General features: G+C 43.8%; 1 protein-coding gene across 1 annotated transcript; it reads right to left on the bottom strand.

Annotated features, from left to right (window-relative positions):
• Positions 1-8,275: 8,275 nt before the first annotated feature.
• Positions 8,276-9,462, bottom strand: LOC145955416 (uncharacterized). The gene is made up of 3 exons (XM_083070063.1): positions 9,337-9,462; positions 8,617-9,207; positions 8,276-8,305 (listed from the first exon to the last, which is right to left on the bottom strand). The coding sequence occupies exons 1-3, from the start codon at positions 9,460-9,462 to the stop codon at positions 8,276-8,278; spliced, it is 747 nt and encodes a 248-aa protein (XP_082926189.1).
• Positions 9,463-26,474: the final 17,012 nt, after the last annotated feature.

The following is a 26,474-nucleotide window of genomic DNA, read 5'->3' as shown; positions in this document are numbered from 1 at the left end:
AGGGTACCGATTAAGGGCGTTGTAGGGGTGCTTAATACCTTCCCTACACGTAACTGACCCCCGAACCCAATTCTGGTTATCAAGGCCATTATTGGACTTTTAAAAACCTTTTCTTTTTCCAATGTTTTGAGTAAAACATTGGTGGCGACTCCATGAACTTATTTTCAAAACCATTAATTAAGGATTAGTCTGATGTCCGGGCATTCCTTAATTGATGAGATTTTCAAAAGGATGTCTAAACCATTAGTCGTGAGATCGGAAATTTTTGGGTTGCGACAGATGGCGACTCCACTGGGGACGTTTTAAGAGGGTCAGGCCCATTAAATGATGAAGTTAGTAAAATACGAATAATAATTTAAATATTTTTCCCCTTACTTTTTTTTTTATTTGTTTGGCTTTCCTATCTATTTGCTTGTTTAAATTCTGCACCCGTTTGAATAAAATTGTACACAATCCTTTGCACACAACAGTTCCCCCTACACCCGGGGGCATGAGGGTAATAAACATAGGAAGTGGTTGACGTACGACCGGCCCAAGTTTGGCCTTGGAACCTGCGAGCCTTGTCGGAAATCACACTCAAGGTGATAATCGGTTGCTCTAGCCCGAAATACTGCGACAAACCTTAGAGTTTTCCAGGTGACGGAAACAGAGATACTGGGTCCCTATAATGGGGGCACCTTGGGGGCCTTAAAGACCAATGAGGTTAGAACCGTCCAATACAATGCACTTTTCTCGACAGGGACCACAGACCAAGGATTTGAACATGATCGTTCGTGGGTGTACGTTGATTGAGCATGTGTGTGTGCATGTGTTTGTATTATTTTATTCTAATAAGATGGATTGGAATTTTAAAATAAGCAAATAAATAATAAAGAAATAAAAAAATAATAATAAAAATTATATACCATTTTGTTCATTCTTAGGTCATCATTCCATTAACATCATATAAGTAGTTTCTTTTTTTTTTTTTAAATGAATAAAAGAAATCTCATCTCCATGCATCATTTCCCTTTAGACAATAGAAACATGATAAAGATTAGTAAAAAAAAATATGACATGCATTCTAGATTAACACATTAATTTCATTCATTTTATTTTATTAGCTAAGGAGGATTAGGTTGCAATACGTATAGAAAGTTAAAAAAAGTGAATGCTCTAATATACGACAGTATCTGCGCTCTAAAGAAAAGCCCAAATCAATTTTTTAAAAATACTATGGTTGGGCCCTTGCTTTGATATGTTTGTTGAAGTAAGTCTTCTTAGAATCTAATATAGATTCTCGCTTAATATTGTCGAAATTTATTTGAGCATCCACAAATAAACAAATCAATGAGACTGATATTTATTATTCTCAACTTTCTCTACATTCTGCATACATTCATTTAGAACATATCCCTCCTTGTAAAAGAATAAATGAGAATAAAAAGGGAAACTAACCTATAGGCGTTAATAAGAAGTAATGGAAGCAAGCCATGCATAAAAAGTTGAGGGTAAAGAACTCCATAATCATTAAGACGCCAACTCTTACCCTAAGAGGATAAAGCCGTGTCGCGCAACCGTGAAATCCAAGTGGAATAGAAAAATCACTAGGAATGGATGGATCCACACTCCTAACGAGTTGCAAGCTAATAAAGAGAACCTGAGGAGGGTGAATCCCTCAAACACTAAGGCAAAGTGAATAGAGCTTTCTTGAAAGATGATTTCAACAAGAGAGAAGCATTGCTTATTAAGAAGCTGCTAGAATGAAAACCTGCAATGGGCATTCTAGTAAAAAAGAAAAAGAGTAATGTTTGTTTGAGCTGAAAATCGAGAGACAGCTTGAATGTTCCTCTTGAAAAGAAAGACTCCATGGAAAACTCTATCATCGCTTCTACCCATTCATACTTCTTAGGAAAGGCTCAGGATATGGGTTGACAACACCTTCATGAGAGAAGCCAAAGGATCTCCCTCTACATGAGAACTTTTGAAGTGCCACATCCAAGCAAGTGTAGGACTAGCTCTACAGTCAGACAACCTAGGCCTCTCTAAGGGGAAACCTCCCTCTACTTCTTTGTGTATGAATCACGAACTCGGGGCATGCCTGGGCCCTCAAGCTACATTAAATGGGCACGTGTAAATTGAAAGTTCTATTTTAATGTCATACACTTTTCTACTTCATTTCTCTTCTCCCTTTTATCTACTCTAAGCCTTGTCAACAAACCTTAAATGAACATGTTCATTTGAAATAAGGATGTCATTAGAAACAATGGCTTAATACGCAATAAAAAACACATAAAGATCAATCAAACTTGGCATGACTTGTGGATAAAAGTCCAAACAAAATTAGTGCAAGGGGCATCCCCCTTTAATGAAGGAGTGAAAGATGATCACAAATACTGCAAAAACAAAAGCCCTGCAAGAAACCCACCGAGAGGGCAATACTAAGATTAGGGCAAGGTATGCTAGGAGACCTATAAACAAAAAGGGTAGCCTAGGAAAAAACGAGGATCAAAACAAAAAAAAAAGGTCCACTAGGAGACCCACAAACAAAAAGGGTAGCCTAGGCAAAAGTTAGGACAAAGCAGCATCCCGAGCTGAAAACCGAAAGGCGGCTCGGGAAGATCATTTAATTAATATGCAATCCCAAGTCATCGCTTAACTTTGAAGGAAATAATAAGCTAACACGGAAAATGATTTCCTCACCTTGAATGTGATTGTTCATCAGCCTAAACCACTAGCCTACCTCGGCCAGCCATTCTTCTAAAAATCATTTTTGAAAAAATTCCTTTCTAACAAAACTTCTGCAAAAAAAAAATGTATATATCCCCTTCTTCTCTTTCCTCTTGACCTATATGGCATTAAGATAAATTTGAGAGATACACGGAATATGCACAGTGAACACTCACAAGAAAAAGTTGGAGGTGTCCTAGAACAGAGTCTAGGTACACCTGATCTAAGGGCTAACATATCATATCCGATACAAGTAAGAGGGTGGAACTACACAAACCTTAGGTTCAAGAAGCAACACTGAATTCCACAGGGCTAAAGGATAACAGTCCATGTCATTGATCAATGCACATAAATTAATTTCTTGAAAGTAAAAATAAATTTTCATTTTAAGCATTAGCATAGAAGCATCATTGCATAACATGCATATGGCACAAGCGTGCACAAAAAGGTATAAGTTCATTGAAAAAAAAACAAAAATCCTATCCATTCCTGGTTTGCATTGTCTTTTGCATTCTTGCATTCTTTATGTGTGTCTATCCATCACTTGTTGGAGGAATCAAGAGGCCGAAGCACTCGTAAAAAAGATCAACAGCTAGACAGTGCCTTAAGAGCCAAGATCATGTAAAAAAAACCTAGCCCCAACAAAGGCATTCCATACAAGTGGTTTCATATAGCCACCAAGAAAAGAAAGACACATCAATAGCAAAACGGGATAGAACTAGACGAGGAAGAATAATCAAGCCTATAAGCATGAAGAGGACACCACGCCTTACTTCTTCACCAAATGAAAGATGATCCAAGAGAATGCCAGACTAGGAATGGTTTCCTCACCAAAGCCAGGAGTAGCTTCCGAAATAATACTCATTAATAAAGATTCAACAGATAACATCATCATGGGATGGGATCCCTCCACCAATGATGACAACACAAGATAAAATAGAAAAAAGGCAAGCTTCATAAATGTTGAAAAAGTTGAAGCATTTAGAAAAATAGCAGAAAAAGGCAAGCTTCAAACATGAAAAAGCCGAAGCTAAACAAAAAAGAAATTCAGAAAAAACTCTATCACAAGCAGGCGCCTGGAGAGGCATCATAATACTCACATGGTAGGGGCAGTACCAGAACCTCTATCACTCATTTACTCTTTTGGCCACCATCACAAGGGCACCACCTACTAGCAATCCTTGTCTTCATTAAATGTCCTCTCAAAGAAAAGGGGCAATCACATCATCAGCATCAACAGGTAGCCTAGAGAGGCCAGACATAATAATACTCAGCATTTACTCCTTTGCCCACCATCACAAGGGCACCACCTACCAGCAATCCTCGTCTTCATTAGATGTCCTCCCAAAGAAAAGGGGCAATCACATCATCAGCATCAGCATGCAGCTTGGAGAGGCCAGGCATAATAATACTCACCATTCAGCAGGTAGTCTGGAGAGGCCAGGTATAATAATATTCACCATTCAGCAGGCAGCTTGGAGAGGCCAAGCATAATAATACTCACCGTTCAGCAAGTAGCCTGGAGAGGCCAGCCATAATAATACTCCCTCTTAAACAAGCTACAAATAAAGGGACACATTATCACAAGAGAAACAATGGAGCTTCTACTCGAGAAACGAAAGAGATTATTACATCGTATAGGGTCTGTGACCCTTCCATTTCCCGGATGATCCGGCTTGAACCTTGTCAGGTCGGTGAGGGCGTGTATATGGGGAAGTCTACTGACCCTCCCCATTTCTATGTTTACCAATGCTTCTTTAGGGATTTGGGCGTTTGCCTTCCCTTCACACAGTTTGAGTGTGATTTCTTGAATTTTGTCAACTCGGCTCCTTGCCAGTTGCACCCCAACAGTTGGGGTTTTTTGAGGGCTTTTCAAGTTCTGTGTTCAGCCCTAGGAATAGAGGTGTCTCTTCCTGTCTTTCTTCATTTTTATCAACTCAAAATATGCGTTCCGCCTTATGGCGTGTTGTCTCTGAGTGGGAGTAGGGATGGGGGTTTATTTACTCTCTACTCCCAGTCGTACAAAAATTATAAGCAAGAATTCTTCCGGGTCGCCCTTGTGGATGTCGATCCCTTGGAGGACGGGGCGTTCTATTTCGGCGGGTTCCTGAAGTTCCCTTTTTATTGGTGCCCCAAACCGTCTAGGTTTCACAGGGTGGGCCAATTGAAATTGACGGCTTCGGAGGCGGCCACCATTGAGAATATTGCTGCGCTTTCTCGCCCGCTGGATTGCAAGCTCGTCTTGTCGCTTGCGAATTCGGCGTACAAGGAGAGGGGCCTGGAGAGTGAGTATCTCGTCTTCTTTAGATTGTTAGGGTTTGTGAAAACTTCTTTTTCTGATGTGTTCTATTTTCTATTTGCAGGCATAATGGGTAAAAGTAAGTGGCGTGAACTGAAGCACTGCTACAACATTGCCGAGCTCGAGGTTCCCGAGCCTCAAGAGGAGGAGATGTCCCCCCTGAAGGTCAACCGGAAAAGAAAGAGGGGCGACAAAGAGGTCGGGGGGACTTCTACCCCTCGTGGAACGGAGGAGGTGACCTCCAAGGCTGCCGATGCCGATGTAGTCGATTTTACTAGGAGCCCTCCACCTGGGGAGGTTCCCCAAACGGCCGCTGCGGCGACTGCCGAGCCAGTTGCACCTTCTGCCGAGGTAAGCGTCTTGTTTTCCTCGAGTCTCCTTCTATGTTGGTTTTGTTTTATTTATTGAGGTGTTGTCGCTCTTTGCAGGTAGGGATAGCTGCTGAGGTGGAGGTTCAGGTTGCTGAGCAAGTCGCCCAGGCCGCCATGGTGAGTACCTCACTTTCCGTTCTTCCCTCTATCTTGTATGCTCGAGGTTTTGTTTTTGACATGGCAGTGGTTTTTGCAGGTAGGGGACGCTGTTGAGGTCCAGGTGCCTTTGAGGTCGGAGGTGCCAGACGTGGACCCCCTTGTCGCCGAGAAGAAGACACCCGTTTTCGCTTCTGTTGAGGCGCGCGGTAAGGGGCCGAGTCTCGAGGTCCCTACAGCCACGCCTTCCACCTCGGCGGCGCCGTCAGGTTCATCGCAGGGGGCTTCCCGGAGTCAGTACATAGCTCACCGCTTTAGGAAGGGCCTCACCCAGGTGCGACTGGACCATGTGAGTGCTTCGGCCGATATGAACTCGCTGTGGAGCGCTGGGGTGACTGCTGAGAAGTTCTTCCCCCAAGGTTCGCTGACCTCAGATGACCAGGGACTGATCGACGGGGCTGGGCCCGTGGAAAGCTTCGACGCTGCCCAGGTCTTTCTGCAGAGAACTATGGCGATTGTGGACCACTAGAAGCGTAAGTGGTCCAACCAGCAGGAAGATCTGGTTAGGCTTAGGAACCGAGTTCAACCTCTAAAGGACGAGAAAAAGGTCCTGAAGGATGAGAACAAGGTGCTGAGTGCCGCCCTCGGCGAGGCGAAGATGCAGGGTGCTGAGCTTCAAGCAGCAAAGGGAGATCTCGCCAGGGTTCAAAAATCATTGGAGACTGCCCTGCGCTCCAACGAGAATTATGCTTCCCAGGTGGGTGAGCTGCGGGGGCTCGTCGCATCGTCCCGAGGTCAGGTGCGAAGCTTGGAAGATGAGGTGACGTCTTCCCGGGGCCAGGTTCGCTCTTTGGAGGACGAAGTGACCTTTCTGAGGGGCGAGCTGGTGGTGGCGGCTGAAGAGCATCTCCACGACGAGGTCATTCTCGGTGGCAGGGAAGAGGAGATTGCCGCCCTGAGAATGGACCTTTCGAAGCTGGAGGCGGAGAAGGCGGCGCTGGAGAAGAAGCTTGAGGAGACCGAGCGCTCGGTTGTGATTGAGCATAAGAGGGTTTCCTCAAGGCTACCCGTCAGGCCAGGCTCCTCGCGCCAGGGTTTGACCTTTCCGCCATGCATGTGGAGAAAGTAATCCGCTTCGGGAAGCTTGTCAAGGAAGACGATGTCGAGGACAGCTCCAGCGAGAATGCCTTTGCGTAGGCCAATTTTGACATAGCCTAGTTAAATTTTTTCTGCTTTATTTTTCTATTTTAAATTCAAGTGTAGAACTTCTGGAAACATTGCTTGTATATGTATGTTTTTCTTTGTCTATTTGTGTTTGCGCTTTCCTTTGCCTTTGCGTTTAGGCTGGATTTTTGCTGTTTGCGCGCTTTGAGACATGTGTTCGATGTCTGTTGTATACTTTTATACTTGGTGATACTTTACCTTGAGTTGAGCATGATGAGGTTCGAACTCGACCTCAATTTTTCATTGAGTAATTTTTTTGTGAAGGTTCGAACTCGACCTCGAATTAATCGTGCCGAGGTTCGAATTCGACCTCGGATTTTTGTTGAGTAATTTTTTGTGGGGGTTCGAACTCGACCTCGAATTGATCGTGCCGAGGTTCGAATTCGACCTCGGATTTTTGTTGAGTAATTTTTTGTGGGGGTTCGAACTCGACCTTGAATTGATCATGTCGAGGTTCGAACTCGACCTCGGATCTTTGTTAAGTGATTTTTTGTGAGGGTTCGAATTCTACCTTGAATTGATCATGCCGAGGTTCGAACTCGACCTCGGATTTTCGTTAGGTGACTCTTGTGAGGGTTCGAACTCGACCTCAATCATACCGAGGTTCGAATTCGACCTCGGATTAAAGTTGAGTGAATTGTACGAAGGTTCGAATTCGACCTTGTATTTTTGTCAAGTAACACGTTGTGAAGGTTCAAACTCGACCTTAAGTGGGGGCGAAAGAAGTTGGTTCGAACTCGACCTCTATTTAGCGTAAAACATAAAATAATGCGAAAAGGATGTGAATTGAATAGAATGAGTCATTTTATTGATTACTTAAATGTGCCTTGTTAAAAACCCTCTCAGCCAAAACCCATTTTTCTGTTTTTTGGGACAAAAGACTAAGGCGGGAAAAGAGTGCACAACTCATTCGTACAAAATTCAGCTGAAATAAAACTTGAGATGCATAGCATTCCAAGTTCGCGGTATAGGTTTCCCGCTGAGTTCTTCCAGCCTATACGCTCCATTTTCCAAGTCTTCTGTAACTCGGAATGGGCCACCCCAAGTGGGCGCAAGCTTCCCATCTGATGTGTCTTTCCGTGCCTCGCCTAGCAATCGCCACACCAAGTCACCAACTCGCAAAGAGCGAGGTCGCACTCGTGTGTTGTACCTTCGGGAAGCTCGGAGTTTGCAGGCTTCTTCGTGGATTTGAGCTTCGTCTCTAAGCTCGTCGACCAAGTCGAGGTCAGCTGCCAACTCTTGAGCATTTTGCTCGCTATCGAAAACCTGTCATCGGTGGGATGCCTCGCCGACTTCCACCAGTATCATTGTGTCAGCTCCGTAAGTCAGCCTGTAAGGCGTTTCTTGTGTGGTTGACTGGGGGGTGCAATGATACGCCCAGAGGATGCTGGGAAGTTCGTCGGGCCACTGTCCTTTGGCATTCCCTAGCCGCTTCTTGAGTTCCCGGAGGATGACCTTGTTAGCTGCTTCGGTTTGGCCATTGGTTTGGGGGTGTTCCACCGAGGTCGGAAGATGCTTGATACCGAGCTCACGGAGGAAGTCCTCGAATCCCTGTGCGATGAATTGTCGGTCGTTGTCAGTAACGAGGGTGTGGGGGATTCCGAATCTGCAAATGATATTCCTCCAGGTGAATCTTTGCACGTTCTCAGTAGTGATTTTGGCGAGTGGGCATGCCTCGATCCACTTGGTGAAGTAATCGATCGCCACTAGGAGGAACTTCAGTTGACCTTTCGTAGGGGGGAATGGCCCGAGAATGTCCATTCCCCACTGGGAGAAAGGCCACGCCGACATCATATGGTAGAGAGCTTCGGGCGATTGCCAGTGTGTGTTGGCGAATTACTAGCACTCTTTGCATTTTTGGATGTAGTCTTGGCAATCTGACTTCAGAGTGGGCCAGTAGTACCCAGCTCGGAGTACTCTGGTCGCCATTGAGCGTGCTCCGGAGTGCATGCCACATATGCCCCAGTGAATTTCCTCGATGACGTAGGCCGCCTGAGGCGCGGTCAAGCACTTTGGTAGTGGAGTAGAAACGCCACGTTTGAATAACTCATCCCCAATAATGACGAACTTAGCCGATCTCATCCTCATCTTCTGAGCTTTGTCCTTATCCTCGGGTAGGATTCCTTCTTTCAAGTAACCCCAGATGCCTGTCATCCATCCCAGGTCTTCATTTTCACTAACGTTGACGACTTTGTCGTCCAGGCTGGGTGAGTGTAAGGTCTCCTGGATGATAGTTCGATGTTGTCCAAGCCTTTTGGTGCTGGCAAGCTTTGATAGGAGGTCAGCTCGGGTGTTTTGTTCTCGCGGCACATGCTGTATGGTGAACTCGTCGAAGGACGAGATCTGGTGGGATGCGACGTGGAAGTACCATTGTAGAAGAGTGTCCTTTGCCCGGTACGTCCCACTAAGTTGTTCCACCATGAGCTTCGAGTCGCTGTTGCAACTCACTCTTCGAGCTCCGAGGTCGCGGGCTAGCCTCAGTCCTGCGAGAAGTGCCTCATACTCCGCCTGGTTGTTGGTCACCTTGAAGCTAAACTTGAGGGATTGCTCCAAAGTGACTTGGTTTGGCCCTTCCAAAATGATACCTGCACCACCACCCTTAGAGTTGGAGGACCCGTCAACATGTAAAGTCCATACCTGGGGCTCCTCGATAGTAGTAGGCATGAGCTCGGCTATGAAGTTGGCCAGACATTGAGCTTTCAGGGGTCCGCGACTTTCGTATTGGATACCGAACTCGGATAATTCTACTAACCACGCAATCATTCATCTGGAAGTAGGGTCGGAGACGCCAAGCTGCGGTGACGAGTGCCAGTGCCAGCTTCTCGATCATTTGGTACCGCTTCTCCGCGTCTTGGAGGACTCGGCTGATGAAGTAGATCAGCGTCTGCACTTTTTGGTGCTCTAGCACTATAACTGCGCTGATGGCGCTTTCTGCTACGGCCAAGTAGAGGAGGAGGTCGGTTTTGTGATCCGGCCTCTGCAAGATCGGCGGAGTCGTGAGAAAGGTTTTGAAGCTTTGGAAAGCCTCTTCGCACTAATCCGTCCACTGAAAGTCTTTTGGCTTTCGTAGCAGGGTGAAGATTGGCCCTGCCTTTTCAGCGAGTCTGGGGATGAAACGGGACAGTGAGACTCACCGTCCGGCTAGGCGTTGGACCTCTTTCACTGTTTGTGGACTCTGAATCTGGATGATAGCTTTACAATTCTCGGGGTTGGCCTCGATTCCTCTGCTAGTGATCATGAAACCGAGGAACTTGCCTCCCTGGACGCCGAAGACACACTTCTTCGGGTTGAGGCGCATGTTGTGTCTCCTGATTTGGGCGAACACCTCGGCGAGATCGGTAGCATGGTCCATTTCCGAGGTGGTCTTGACTACCTGTCGCCACCCGGCCCGAAACGGGCTTTCGGCATTCGCGAAGGATGGTTCGACTCTTTTATTTGTTTAAAAATATGGATTGCTAGAATGACTTATTCTCAAACTGAGACCTTGTCAAACGAGCAATTTTATTAAAAGGCTCACCAATCCATGTTAATCCCAAGCGGGACCCTCCATGGATTAGCGGTTTTCATAAAAAGGAAGGGTTCATGGAGTCGCCACCAATGTTTTACTCAAAACATTGGAAAAAGAAGTTTAAGGCAATCGATTCAAAAATCGACTTCGGCCATGACAACCAGAGTCGGGTAAGGGAGTCGGTTACGCGTGGGGAAGGTGTTAGCACCCCACAGCGCCCCTTTCGGGTTCCCTATGACAGATTATTTCTAAAAATAATAGTGCGAAATTACTAAATTACCCCTATTTATTCTAAACAATTATAACTTAACTATCTACATGATGACAGTTAAATATACACACAGAAAGCAGTAAAAGGAAGGTCTTAAGAAGAAACCTTTGAAGCGTGCTTTTATATTCAAGTAAAACTGGGAAGCTTTTTGGCGTTCCCTCGCTCTACAAGCCCGCTCGCTCCCTCCTAGAAAATTTTAACTATGGAAATCCGGAGGATTTCCCTTCGACTCAGTTCGAGACTCAAGCAAAAAGCTCAGAACTTGAGAACTTTGTCGGATCAACTCTCCTAGTGATTTCTAGGCAGAGCACTGCTCAAAAAAACCCAGAATACTCAAGAAGAGGGTTAAAACTCAGTGTAAAAGTGTAGAATGACGTCCAAATGACGTCTTATTTATAGGGAACAGGCGCAATACGGGCCCTGGAGTCAATACGGTCCGTATTGAAGTTTTGAACTACAATACGGCCGTATTGAATTCAGTACGGCCGTATTGAAGTTCAAAAAACCTCAATACGGCCGTATTGAGTTCAGTGCAGCCGTATTGAAGTTCAGAAACTTCAATACGGCCGTATTGAGTTCAGTGCGGCCGTATTGTAGTTTAAAATGTTCAATACGGCCGTACTGAACTTTTGGGAGGCCGTATTGGGCTTCATTCCCTCCACTTCCTTATTTTGAGCTATTACAAGACCTCTAGACCTACAGAGAATCCTCCTAGGGCCTTCCATGAGTCCTTCTGGCTGACTTTCCTTCAGTCTTCAAGAGTCTTCAAGCTTTATTTCCGACCCGGACAATTTTAGGGGTCTACAGCTGCCCCCCCTTTACTTAGTCAAACGGCCTTTTGGTGTACCGTTTGATAAGTAAAGGAGTTGACCCAATTGTCCCGGGAATAAGCCATCCTTCCGACTTGTAGTGTCTTCAGGTGGGAAAATTGTTGAGTAGCCTCTCCAGGTTGAGTTTGCCCTCTCCAGGGTGAGTATTAGTCGTCGCCTCTCCAGGCTCATGCATACCTCCGTGTTCTTGACAACCTCGGGGTAGCTGAGTACCCGCCTCTCCAGGCTATACCAACGTGTTCTTGACAACCTCGTGGTAGTTGCATACCTCCGTGTTCTTGACAACCTCGGGGTAGCCGAGTACCGCCTCTCCAGGCTATACCAACGTGTTCTTGACAACCTCGTGGTAGTTGCATACCTCCGTGTTCTTGACAACCTCGGGGTAGCCGAGTACCGCCTCTCCAGGCTATACCAACGTGTTCTTGACAACCTCGTGGTAGTTGCATACCTCCGTGTTCTTGACAACCTCGGGGTAGCTGAGTACTGTCGCCACCGGCCCGAAACGGGCTTTCGGCATTCGCGAAGGATGGTCGAGCTCGCTTATATTTTAGTTTTGAAAATGTATTGGATTATTAGAACGACTTGTTCTCAAACTGAGACCTTGTCGATCTTATCCAATTTATTTATTAAATGTCTCACCAATCCATATTAATCCCAAGCGGGACCCTCCATGGATTAGTGGTTTTCGCAAAAGGAGGGTTCGTGGAGTCGCCACCAATGTTTTACTCAAAACATTGGAAAAAGGGATAAGGCAATTGATTTTATAAATCAACTTTGGCCATTACAACCAGAGTTGGGTAAGGGAGTCGGTTACGCGTGGGGAAGGTGTTAGCACCCCACAGCGCCCCTTTCGGGTTCCCTATGACAGATTATTTCTAAAATAACAGTGTAAAATTACTAAATTACCCCTATTTATTCTAAGCAATTATAAATTAACTATCTACATGATGACAGTTTAAATATGCACACAGAAAGCAGTAAAAGAAGGGATTTTTAGAAAAGAAACCTCTTGAAGCGTGCTTTTATATACTTCGTAAAACTGGGAAGCTTTTTGGCGTTCCCTCGCTCTACAAGCTCGCTCGCTCCTTCCTAAAAACTTTTAACTACGGAAATCCGGAGGATTTCCCTTCGACTAGGTTCGAATCTCCAAGCTAAGTGCTCGGAATTCCAGAACTTCGTCGGATCGACTCCCAGAGAGATTTCTAGGGCAGAACACTGCTCAAAAACCCCAGAATACTCAAGGAGGGAGTCAAAACTCAGTGTGAAAGTGTGGAGGAACGTCCAAATGACGTCCTATATATAGGAGTGAGGCGCAATACGGCCTCTGACATCAATACAGCCCGTACCGAAATTTTGAACTACGGTAGGGCCGTATTGAATTTGGTACGGCCGTACTGAAGTTCAAAAACTTCAATACGGCCGTATTGAGTTCAGTACGGCCGTATTGTAGTTCAAAATGTTCAGTACGGCCGTACTGAACCTCTAGGAGGCCGTATTGATCTTCAATCCTCCCACATTCTTATTTTAAGCTACTCTAAGACCTCTAAACCTACAGACAATCATCCTAAAGTCTTCCAGGGTCTTCTAGGAGTCCTTTTGGCTGACTTTCCTTCAGTCTTCGAGTCTTATTTCCGACCCGGACAATTTTAGGGGTCTACAGTTGCCCCCCCTTTACTTAGTCAAACGGCCTTTTTGTGTACCGGTTGATAAGTAAAGGAGTTGACCCAATTGTCCGGGGAATATGCCAACCTTCTGACTTGTAGCGTCTTCCGGTGGAAAATTGTTGAGTAGCCTCTCCAGGTTGTTGCATACCTCGGCGCTTCTGACAACCTCGGTAGCTAAGTTTACCCTCTCCAGGGTCAACTTCACTCGACGCCCGAGCTGGAAGTTGAACACCGACGTGCCTCTGACGACGCTGATGGTTGAGTACTGTCTCTCCAGACCTTGAGTACCGTCTCTCCAGACTTTGAGTATTGTCTCTCCAGACCTTGAGTATTGTCTCTCCAGACCTTGAGTACCGTCTCTCCAGACTTTGAGTATCGTCTCTCCAGACTTTGTTTGAGTACCGTCTCTCCAGACTTTGTTTGAGTACTGTCTCTCCAGACTTTGTTTGAGTACCGTCTCTCCAGACCTTGTTTGAGTACCGTCTCTCCAGACCTTGTTTGAGTACCGTCTCTCCAGACCTTGTTTGAGTACCGTCTCTCCAGACCTTGTTTGAGTATCGTCTCTCCAGACCTTGTTTGAGTACCGTCTCTCCAGACTTGTGCATACCTCGGTGCTCTCGACAACTGGGTAGCTGAGTATTGCCTTTTAGGCTTTGAGATGATTTTTTCTCCACAGTCCACGATGCTGCTTCGACGGTTTTTTCTGATTTTGTGCCACTGAGGGCTGGATAACGCAGGGATCCGTCTAGGGGATGTGCAGTCATTCACAGGTTCCTGTGCCCCAACTTGCATTGCATTGTTGGTACCCATGGGGAATTTCTGACTCCTTGGGGTGTAGACACAGATGCTCTTTCTCTCTGAGTTGAGCGATGCCTTATGTTTGGCTGACGTCCTTTGACGTTGGTGGAGTATCCCGGTTTATCCTTATTCGGGTATCTCTTTTTGATTTTCTGATTTTTGCTGCCTCTGTGTAGGCTGTTATCCGCTGGGGATTCTGGATGTTGATTTTGTCTCCACAGTCCACGATGCTGCTTCGACGATTGTTTTTTATTTTTGTGCCACTGAGGGCTGGATAACGCAGGGATCCGTCTAGGGGATGTGCAGTTACTCATAGGTTCTTGTGTCCCAACTTTCCATTGAGTAGTTGGTGCCCATTGAGGAATTTCTGTTTCCTTGGGGTGTAGACACGAAGATGCTCTTTCTGAGATGAGCAGTGCTTTATGATTGGCTGACGTCCTTTGGACGTTGGTGGAGTATCCCGGTTATCCTTATTCGGGTAACTCTTTTTAATTTTTGGATTTTGTTGCCTCTGTGTAGGCTGTTATCCGCCAGGGGATTTTGTCATTGGTTTGTGATTGGCCTCTTCTGTTAGGCAGATCATCTTGATGTTCAATGATAGGCTGAGAGCCGGATTCCACTTGGGGAATGATTATTGATCTTTTTATGATTTTTCCTTTTGAAGGAGTGCCTCTTATGTAGGCGACTGAGGAATTGGGGTTCAGTGTTCGGCTGAGTGCCGGATTCCGCTTGGGGAATATTTATTGATATTTTTTGATTTTTCTCCTTTTGCAGGGATGCCTCTGAGTAGGCGATTGGGGAATGAGGGATCTTATGTATCCCAGAGTATTATTTAGGAAGCCTCTGCAGGCTTAGCCTCACTCAGCGCTTTGAGTCGGAGAGTTATCTTCCACTGAGGAAGTGTTTAAGTCCTTTGACTTGTATATACTGTTTGGATGATCGCACTTCCATTGGGGATTGCGTCGATTTTGCTTTGATAGCTCTCGCTGGGGATTCGTTCCGTGAGCTTGAGTTGAGGTTTCTCTGGGGAGTATTATTTCTGCGAGCCTCTCCAGGCTCATTTATTCTGAGAGAGTATTATTTCTGCAAGCCTCTCCAGGCTTTAGTTATGATGAAAGAGTATTATTTCGGCGAGCCTCTCCAGGCTCAATTATTCTGAAGGAGTATTATTTCGGCAAGCCTCTCCAGGCTCAATTATTTTGCGGGAGTATTATTTCGGCAAGCCTCTCCAGGCTCAATTATTTTGAGAGAGTATTATTTAGGCAAGCCTCTCCAGGCTCAGTTATTTTGAGAGAGTATTATTTCGGCGAGCCTCTCCAGGCTCAATTATTCTGCGGGAGTATTATTTAGGCAAGCCTCTCCAGGCTTTAGTTATGATGAAAGAGTATTATTTCGGCGAGCCTCTCCAGGCTCAATTATTCTGAAGGAGTATTATTTCGGCAAGCCTCTCCAGGCTCAATTATTCTGCGGGAGTATTATTTAGGCAAGCCTCTCCAGGCTCAGTTATTCTGAGAGAGTATTATTTCGGCGAGCCTCTCCAGGCTCAATTATTCTGTATGATTTGTTGGATTTTCTGTATTTTGCCCTTTTTTCGATTTTGGCTTTTTCTGTGTTTTTTGCCTTTTTTGTTGATTTTGGCTTTTTCTGTGTTTTTGCCTTTTTTGTTGAGTTCGGCTTTTTCTGTATTTTTGTTGATTTCTGTATTTTTGCCTTTTTTGTTGGTTTTGGCTTTTTCTGTATAGAAATGTCTCAGTTATTCTGAGAGAGTATTATTTCGGCGAGCCTCTCCAGGCTCAATTATTCTGAGAGAGTATTATTTCGGCGAGCCTCTCCAGGCTCAGTTATTTTGAGAGAGTATTATTTCGGCGAGCCTCTCCAGGCTCAGTTATTTTGAGAGAGTATTCTTTCGGCAAGCCTCTCCAGGCTCAGTTATTCTGTACAATTTTCTTGTTGGATTTTTTGTACCCATGCCTCTTTTCCGTTTTCGGCTTTTTGTTGACTGCTGTCATACACAATCAATTTTTCCTATTTTCTATTTTATGCAATTGCCTCATGACGAGGTCTTTGAAAATTTCTTTATGGCCAATACGGCCGTATCCATTTCAGTTCGCCCATGTTGAGTTGAAAATTTGTTCATAACCCCAATTTTGGTACGGGCGTACTGAACATGATACGGGCGTATTTTTTTTTTCTGAAGTTTATATTTTTTGTTTTTTTTTGTTGTTTTTTTTTTTTGTTTTTTCAATAAACAGAGAATAAGTGATCTTCCAGTACACCTATCATCTGTATGCATGTATGCGGTATGATGCACCTAATTCTATTTGATTCTTTTTTCAAAAGAATTAACCGATGCGTTTTTCTGTTTGGATTTTGCCATTCCTCCATACGGACTGTGCTCTGCCGATTTCTGTTACCGAGGAATGATGCGTATTTTGATTTTGGTGTCATCAACCAAATGATTCTTCCCTTTCTTTAAGAGATGTGTCAACCCTCCTATTGACCACTATATCTCCATGTTTCCACTAGATTATTCAAAAATCGTTGGGACAAGAGAGAAAAGAAGGAAAGGATATATTTTCAAAAGTTTGTGTTTTAGAGGGGATTATTTTATTTTTGAAAAATTGTTTTTGTAAGCATGGATGGCCAAGGTAGGCTTATTGTGTTTAGGTTTGTTTGTTTAAACACTTATGAGGTTAAGCACATCTTTGTTATTGTGCTTTGACAACTTGGATAGCTTTTCTTGAGCCCCTTTGTTGAATTCAATTGATGGTACCATCATGGATTTATTCTGTTTTTTTTCTTTTTTTTGATGGCTCTTACTTTTGCCTAAAACACCCATTTGTGGTGTCTTAGCGGGCTTTTTATTTTGTAACCCTAATTTTTGCCTAGGTCACCCTTTTGTGGGATTCCTAGCGGGTCTTTTGGTCTTATTTTGTAACCCTAACTTTTGCCTAGGTCACCCTTTTGTGGGATTCCTAGCGGGTCTTTTGGTCTTATTTTGTAACCCTAACTTTTGCCTAGGTCACCCTTTTGTGGGATTCCTAGCAGGTCTTTTGCTCTTTAGGATTTCTTTATCCATGATGGCACTTATTGATGCCAAGAAAAGGTGCTCCAAGCTGTCATGCACATTTCCACATAAAAATGATGCGGGTTTATTGATTATTAAGACGATTTTAACCTCATTTATGCTTATTCAAACAAGGTTAAATAATGTGGTTTAGAATTTTATTGCGAGCAAGAAATAAAGAATTAATGAAGAATGATTTTATTATAATCATAATGGAAACATGTGCCCTATCGAGGCTCGGGGGTCGGGCTGTCCCCGAGGAGTGATCTCTAATAGTCACTGAGTCTATACATCCCTATCGGAAGGAAAAAAAACATTTTGACGACGACGACCGGCCTTGACGCTTGTGAACCGGCCTTCCTAAAGATCTGGCTTAAAGAACGTCGAAGGATCTTGATTCCTCTTCGTTCTTTGATCTTTGTTAGGGTTGTATCCTAACCCTTGTTTCCCCGGATTATCCTTGATAATGGGTAGCTCCGGGATTCCTTGGGAGTCCTTGCCTAATCCTTGTCCTGGCAAGTATCCGTTCTTGGTGAGCATGGAGGCTACCTTCTTCATTTCTCGGGGAAACGTTTCGACATTGGCGATTTCCAATGCTTGGAAGGCGGTTTCTAAAGCTTCCTCCGCTGCATCCACGTAAGGTATGGTGGATGGTTTGCTGATGAGTATGTCATCTTCAGCTTGTACAGTCACCAGCTTGTCACCCACAATGGATTTGACTTTCTGGTGGAGCGTAGAGGGTACAGCTTTTGCATCATGAATCCAAGGTCGGCCGAGGAGACAGCTGTATGCAGGAGTAATATCCATCACTTGGAATTCGACGTTGAAGATAGTGGGTCCAATTTGGATTGGAAAATTGATCTCTCCCACCACTTCTCTTTTAGAACCATCGAAGGCTCGAACGATCATGTTGCTCGGGCGCATTTGGACTCCCTTGATTGCCAATTGCTTGAGCGTTCTTTTTGGCATTACGTTCAAGGAAGATCCATTATCTACCAAGACTTTTAGCGATGCGATACTCCTTGCACTTTATAGAGATGTGCAAGGGCTTGTTGTGGTTTGATCCCTCGGCGGGGATTTCTTCATCGATGAAGGTGAGGTGATCATTAGCCTTGATGTGACTAACAATCCCCTCAAACTCGTCTTGGGAGATAGTGTGCGACACGTATGCCTCGTTCAAGACTTTCAACAGATCTTGTCGATGCGGTTCGGAGCTTCGGATCAACGACGACAGCGTAATCTTTGCTGGCGTCTTATGAAGTTGATCCTCGATGGAGTACTCGCTCTATCGGATATACTTTAACAGCTTGTCTGTCTCCTCCTCAGATTCTTTTTCCTCGGTTTTCTTTTCTTCTTTTTCTTTATTCTTGGGGGCTTTATCATGAAGATCTTCGGGAGTGTAGATCCTGCCACTCCTAGTCATGCCCCCAAGTCCAGCGATGTTGGAGATATCGCTGTCGGCAGAAGAGTGGATGTCGTATATCCACGGCACAGCCTTATTTGATTTGCAAGGGAAAGGCCTTGGAACTGTGATCCTTAATGGTGTTGGACCTTCCCCTTTGTTTGTCTTGATTACCAACAACGGAGTTGATGTGCGCTCGCTTGGCGCGGTTGTTGGCTTACACTTAATAACAAATGGCGTGCGATCCATCTTGAACATACGCATCGATTATTTCTTTCTTTTTATTAATGTTTATTAATGAATTACTAGGAGAGATGTATGAATGACTCCTAGATCTCTCCATGATCTATATGCATGATATGAGATGATGAGGTTGAATATGCATGCATAGTGTTTATTCAACTAAGCATTATCATGTTTTTAGGATGTTCCTAAGATGATGCATGATATTGCTTGGTTTGGATAAATACATATTTTTCTTTTGGATATTTTGTATCTTTTTGTATTTTTGGGTGAAAAGGGAAACTACCTATATGAATGTGATGAAGGTAGATGTTAACACCATGTACTTAGAAGATCCTTATTCCTATTTATTATTTTTTTATTTAAAAAAAGAATGTTGTATGTTTAAAAGGTGCAATGTATGCTCATACAATGTCACATAAAAATGCACACACAATTCACTCATCCACGAACAGTCACGAGCGAATCACGAGGTAGGGGTCTCCTGCAGAAAAGTGCATATTCAAGGAGGATCTAACTGTTCTCACTTGGTCAAAGGCCCCCAAGGTGCCCCCATTATAGGGACCCAATTCCTCTCGTCGTAGGTCGATGGAAAGCTCCAACGCACCGTCGGACTTAAGTTCATGGTTATCACCTTGAGTGATGTTTTTCGACAACGGTCTCGTAGGCTCCTATAGACCCATTCAACCGGCCGTACTAACATCCACTCCCTATGGATTACCACTCATGCCCCCGGGTATAGAGGGAATTGTTGTGTGCAAAGGTTTGTGTGCAATTTTTATTTCAAACAATTGCGGAAATTTAAACAAACAACAGTTATTTAAAGCCAAATATATAAAGCATGTTATCATACAAGCAAGGGGTAATGAAGTAATTTTAACTATTATTTGTTAAAAATAATCTGTCACTAAATGGGACTGACTCTCGAGGCTTCCCCAGTGGAGTCGCCATCTGTCGCCACCGGCCCGAAACGGGCTTTCGGCATTCGCGAAGGATGGTCGAGCTCGCTTATATTTTAGTTTTGAAAATGTATTGGATTATTAGAACGACTTGTTCTCAAACTGAGACCTTGTCGATCTTATCCAATTTATTTATTAAATGTCTCACCAATCCATATTAATCCCAAGCGGGACCCTCCATGGATTAGTGGTTTTCGCAAAAGGAGGGTTCGTGGAGTCGCCACCAATGTTTTACTCAAAACATTGGAAAAAGGGATAAGGCAATTGATTTTATAAATCAACTTTGGCCATTACAACCAGAGTTGGGTAAGGGAGTCGGTTACGCGTGGGGAAGGTGTTAGCACCCCACAGCGCCCCTTTCGGGTTCCCTATGACAGATTATTTCTAAAATAACAGTGTAAAATTACTAAATTACCCCTATTTATTCTAAGCAATTATAAATTAACTATCTACATGATGACAGTTTAAATATGCACACAGAAAGCAGTAAAAGAAGGGATTTTTAGAAAAGAAACCTCTTGAAGCGTGCTTTTATATACTTCGTAAAACTGGGAAGCTTTTTGGCGTTCCCTCGCTCTACAAGCTCGCTCGCTCCTTCCTAAAAACTTTTAACTACGGAAATCCGGAGGATTTCCCTTCGACTAGGTTCGAATCTCCAAGCTAAGTGCTCGGAATTCCAGAACTTCGTCGGATCGACTCCCAGAGAGATTTCTAGGGCAGAACACTGCTCAAAAACCCCAGAATACTCAAGGAGGGAGTCAAAACTCAGTGTGAAAGTGTGGAGGAACGTCCAAATGACGTCCTATATATAGGAGTGAGGCGCAATACGGCCTCTGACATCAATACAGCCCGTACCGAAATTTTGAACTACGGTAGGGCCGTATTGAATTTGGTACGGCCGTACTGAAGTTCAAAAACTTCAATACGGCCGTATTGAGTTCAGTACGGCCGTATTGTAGTTCAAAATGTTCAGTACGGCCGTACTGAACCTCTAGGAGGCCGTATTGATCTTCAATCCTCCCACATTCTTATTTTAAGCTACTCTAAGACCTCTAAACCTACAGACAATCATCCTAAAGTCTTCCAGGGTCTTCTAGGAGTCCTTTTGGCTGACTTTCCTTCAGTCTTCGAGTCTTATTTCCGACCCGGACAATTTTAGGGGTCTACAAGTACCGCCTCTCCAGGCTATACCAACGTGTTCTTGACAACCTCGTGGTAGTTGCATACCTCCGTGTTCTTGACAACCTCGGGGTAGCCGAGTACCGCCTCTCCAGGCTATACCAACGTGTTCTTGACAACCTCGTGGTAGTTGCATACCTCCGTGTTCTTGACAACCTCGGGGTAGCCGAGTACCGCCTCTCCAGGCTATACCAACGTGTTCTTGACAACCCTGGCAGTTGCATACCTCCGTGTTCTTGACAACCTCGGGGTAGCGTGAGTTTTCCCTCTCCAGGGATTTGTGATGATTTTGTCTCCACAGTCCACGATGTTGCTTCGACGATTGTTTTTGATTTTTGTGCCACTGAGGGCTGGATAACGCAGGGATCCGTCTAGGGGATGTGCAGTTACTCATAGGTTCTTGTGTCCCAACTTTCCATTGCGTAGTTGGTGCCCACTGGGGAATTTCTGATTCCTTGGGGGTGCAGACACAAAGATGCTCTTTCTGATGTGAGCGGTGCCTTATGGTTGGCTGACGTCCTTTCGACGATGGTGGAGTATCCCGGTTATCCTTATTCGGGTGACTCTTTTTGATTTTCTGATTTTATTGCCTCTGCGTAGGCTGTTATCCACTAGGGGATTCTGTCGTATGATTTTGATTAGCCTCTTCTGTTAGGCAGATCATCTTGATGTTCAATGATTGGCTGAAAAGCAAAATTCCGCTTGGGGAATTGTTATTGATCTTTTGGATTTTTTTTTTTTTCTTTTTTGAAAGAGTGCCTCTGAGTAGGCGAATTATCTTGATGTTTGGTGTTCGGCTGAGTGCCGGACTCCGCTTGGGGAATGATTATTTGTCTTTTGTGATTTTTCTTGAGGGGGTGCCTCTGAGTAGGCGAGTGGGGATTTAAAGTTTATATATCCCAGAGTATTATTTAGAAAGCCTCTTCAGGCTTAGCTTCACTCATCGCTTGAGTTGGAAAGCTACCTTCCACTGAGGAAGTTTAAGTCCTTTCGACTTGGATATTCTGTTTAGACGATCAAGCCTCCCTTGGGGAATTTTGCTGATCTTGGTTTGATAGCTTTCACTGGGGAATTTGGCCCGTGAGTGGAAGCTGAGATATCTCTGGGGAGTATTATTTCGGCGAGCCTCTCCAGGCTCGAGTATTATTTCGGCAAGCCTCTCCAGGCTCAATTATTCTGTATGATGAATTGGTTTTTTGTTCAGCCCAAGAATGCGAGCTGAGACGTCTTTTGGAGAGTATTATTTCGGCAAGCCTCTCCAGGCTTAATTATTTTGTGGGAGTATTATTTCAGCAAGCCTCTCCAGGCTCAGTTATTCTGTGGGAGTATTATTTCGGCAAGCCTCTCCAGGCTCAATTATTCTGTGGGAGTATTATTTCGGCAAGCCTCTCCAGGCTCAGTTATTCTGTATGAGTATTATTTCGGCAAGCCTCTCCAGGCTCAGTTATTCTGTACGATGAGTTGCTTTTCTTGTTCAGCCCAAGAATGCAAGCTGAGATGTCTTTTGGAAAGTATTATTTTGGCAAGCCTCTCCAGGCTCAGTTATTCTGTATAATTAGTTGGATTTTCTGTATTTTGCCTTTTTGTTGATTTTGGCTTTTTCTGTGTTTTTGCCTTTTTTGTTGATTTTGGTTTTTTCTGTGTTTTTTGCCTTTTTTGTTGATTTCGGCTTTTTCTGTATTTTTTGTTGATTCTGGCTTTTTCTGTATTTTTGCCTTTTTTGTTGGTTTTGGCTTTTTCTGTACAGAAATGTCTCTGAGGAGTATTATTTTGGCAAGCCTCTTCAGGCTCAGTTATTCTGATAGAGTATTATTTCGGCGAGCCTCTCCAGGCTCAATTATTCTAAGAGAGTATTATTTCGGCGAGCCTCTCCAGGCTCAGTTATTCTGAGAGAGTATTATTTCGGCGAGCCTCTCCAGGCTCAGTTATTCTGAGAAAGTATTATTTTGGCAAGCCTCTCCAGGCTCAGTTATCTTGAGAGAGTATTATTTTGGCAAGCCTCTCCAGGCTCAGTTATTCTGAGAGAGTATTATTTCGGCAAGCCTCTCCAGGCTCAATTTTTCTGTACGTTTTATTGATTTTCTGAATTTCTGCATTTTGTTTGCTGCTGTCATACACAAGCAATTTTTCTATTTTTTTATTTTATGCGACTGCCTCATGATGAGGTCTTTGAATGTGCAATTAATGTGCGTGATGCACAAAATGCAAGTTTAATTATTTTATTAATTTGTTTTTTTTTTTTTTTTTTTTTTTTTAGAAAAAATGAATGGCTCCCCCTATCCTCTTCTTCTTGGAGGAATTTTGTCATCGACGTGAGGGAGGATTTCTGTTATTGCCAATACGGCCGTTATTCATTTCAGTATGCCCGTATTGAATTGAAAATTTGTTCATAACCCTAATTTTGGTACGGGCGTACTGAACATGATACGGGCGTATTGTTTTTCTGAAGTTTATATATTTTTTTGTTTTTTTCAATAAACAGAGAATAAGTGATCTTCCATTACACCTATCATCTGTATGCATGTATGCAGTATGATGCACCTAATTCTATTTGATTCACTTTTCAAAAGAATTAACCGATGCGTTTCTCTGTTTGGATTTTTGCCATTCCTCTAGACGGGCTGTGTGCTGCCGATTTCTGTAACCGAGGAATGATGCATGTTATATTGAGATTTGGTGTCATCAAATGATTTTCCTTTCCTTTAGAAGATGTGTCAACCCTCCTATTGACTACTATATCTCCATGTTTCCACTAGATTATTCAAAAATCGTTTGGGACAAGAGAGAAAAGAAGGAAAGGATATTTTTTTCGAAAGTTTGTGTTTTAGAGGGGATTATTTATTTTTTGAAAAATGGATTTTGTAAGAATGGCTTGGCCAATGGTAGGCTTAAGTGTTTTAGGCTTGTTTGATTAAACACTTATGAAGTTAAGCACGTCTTGGTTATTAACATTTGTGATTTGACAACTTGGATAGCTTTTCTTGAGCCCCTTTGTTGAATTCAGTTGGTGGTACCATCATGGATTTATTCTGTTTTTCGATTGCCCTAACTTTTGCCTAAAACACCCATTTGTGGAGTTTTAGCGGGCTTTTGTTTTTGTTCATTATTTTGTAACCCTAATTTTTGCCTAGGTCACCCTTTTGTGGGATTCCTAGCGGGTCTTTTGCTCTTATTTTTGCGCAGTCCCCTTTTTGGGTTTCCTGCCGAGCTTTTTGTTTTTTAGGATTTTTGTCCTGAATGGATTTCTTTTTATCCATGACAGCACTTATTGAGGCCAAGAAAAGGTGCTCCAAGTTGTCACACACTTCCACATAAAAAAAGATGCGGGTTTATTTTTATTAAGACGATTTTAACCTCATTTATGTTTATTCAAACAGGGTTAAATAATGCGGTCTAGAATTTTATTGCAAGCAAGAAAAGAAGCAATAAAGAAATAATGAAGAATGATTTTATTATAATCATAGTGGAAACATGTGCCCTATCGAGGCTCGGGGGTCGGGCTGTCCCCGAGGAGTAATCTCTAATAGTCATCAGGTCTATGCATCCCTATCAGAAGGAGAAAAACACTTGACGACGACGACCGGCCTTAACGCTTGTGAACCGGCCTTCCTAAAGATCTAGCTTAAAGAACGTCGAGAAGGATCTTGATTCCTCTTCGTTCTTTGATCTTTAACAGGGTTGTATCCTAACCCTTGTTTCCCCGGATTATCCTTGATAATAGGTAGCTCGGGAATTCCTTGGGAATCCTTGCCAAGTCCTTGTCTAGGCAAGTATCCGTGCTTCGTGAGCATGTAGGCTACCTTCTTCGTTTCTCGGGGAAACGTTTCAACATTGGCGATCTCCAATGCTTGGAAGGCGGTTTCTAAAGCTTCCTCTGCTGCATCCACATAAGGTATGTTGGATGGCTTGCTGATGAGTATGTCATCTTCAGCTTGTACAGTCACCAGTTTGTCACCCACTATGAACTTGACTTTCTGGTGGAGCGTAGAGGGTACAACTTTCGCATCATGAATCCAAGGTCGGCCGAGGAGACAGCTGTATGCGGGAGAAATGTCCATCACTTGAAATTCGACGTTGAAGATGGTGGGTCCAATTTGGATTGGAAGATTGACTTCTCCCACCACTTCTCTTTTAGAACCGTCGAAAGCTCGGACGATCATGTTGCTCGGGCGCATTTGGATTCCCTTGATTGCCACTTGCTCGAGCGTTCTTTTTGGCATTACGTTCAAGGAAGATCCATTATCTACCAAGACTTTAGCGATGTGATACTCCTTGCACTTTACAGAGATGTGCAAGGGCTTGTTGTGATTTGGTCCCCTAGCGGGGATTTCCTCATCGGTGAAAGTGAGGTGATCATTAGCCGTGATGTGACTAACAATCCCCTCAAACTTGTCTTGGGAGATAGTGTGCGACACATATGCCTCGTTCAAGACTTTCAACAGAGCTTGCCGATGCGGTTCGGAGCATAGGATCAACGACAACAGAGTAATCTTTGCTGGCGTCTTATGAAGTTGATCCATGATTGTCGCCACCGGCCCAAACGGGCCTCGGCGGTCGCGAAGACGGTCGAGCTCGCTTTTATTTTAGTTTTGAAAATGTATTGGATTATTAGAACGACTTATTCTCAAACTGAGACCTTGTCGATCTTATCCAATTTATTTATTAAAAGTCTCACCAATCCATGTTAATCCCAAGCGGGACCCTCCATGGATTAGTGGTTTTCGTAGTAGAAGGGTTCGTGGAGTCGCCACCAATGTTTTACTCAAAACATTGGAAAAATGGATAAGGCAATTGATTTTATAAATCAACTTTGGCCATTACAACCAGAGTTGGGTAAGGGAGTCGGTTACGCGTGGGGAAGGTGTTAGCACCCCACAGCGCCCCTTTCGGGTTCCCTATGACAGATTATTTCTAAAATAATAGCGTAAAATTACTAAATTACCCCCATTTATTATAAGCGATTATAAATTAACTATCTACATGATGACAGTTTAAATATGCACACAGAAAGCAGTAAAAGGAAGGATTTAAGAAGAAACCTCTTGAAGCGTGCTTTTATATATTGAGTAAAACTGGGAAGCTTTTTGGCGTTCCCTCGCTCTACAAGCTCGCTCGCTCCTTCCTAAAAACTTTTAACTATGGAAATCCGGAGGATTTCCCTTCGACTAGGTTCGATCCTCAAGCAAAATGGCTCGGGGCTCAAGAACTTTGTCGGATCAACTCTCCGAGTGATTTCTAGGGCAGAACACTGCTCAAAAACCCCAGAATACTCAAGGAGAGGGTTGAAACTATCTGAAAAAGTGTGGAATGACGTCCAATTGACGTCATATTTATAGGGAACAGGCGCAATACGGCCTACAGAAGCAATACGGCCGTATTGAAATTTTTGAACTTCAATACGGCCGTATTGAGTTCAATACGGCCGTATTGAAATTCAGAAATTTCAATACAGCCGTATTGAGTTCACTGCGGCTGTATTGAAGCTTCAATACGGCCGTATTGATTTCAGTACGGCCGTATTGAAGTTCAGAAACTTCAATACGCCGTATTGAGTTCACTGCGGCCATATTGAAGCTTCAATACGGCCGTATTAAGTTTAGTACGGCCGTATTGGGCTTCATTCCCTCCACTTCCTTATTTTAAGCTATTCTAAGACCTCTAGACCTACAGAGAACCCTCCTAGGGCCTTCCAGGAGTCCTTCTGGCTGATCTTCCTTCAGTCTTCGAGAGTCTTCAAGCTTTATTTCCGACCCGGGCAATTTTAGGGGTCTACAATGATGGAGTACTCGCTCTGTCGGATATATTTTAATAGCTCATCAGTCTCCTCCTCGGATTCTTTATTTTCCTCGGTTTT

This window comes from Cajanus cajan, chromosome 1, assembly GCF_000230855.2.
Source record: "Cajanus cajan strain Asha chromosome 1, NIPB_CcT2T_4, whole genome shotgun sequence".
Classification (NCBI taxonomy): domain Eukaryota; kingdom Viridiplantae; phylum Streptophyta; class Magnoliopsida; order Fabales; family Fabaceae; genus Cajanus; species Cajanus cajan.
The sequence above is the reverse complement of the archived record's forward strand: the minus strand, read 5'-3'. Positions and strand labels throughout refer to the sequence as shown.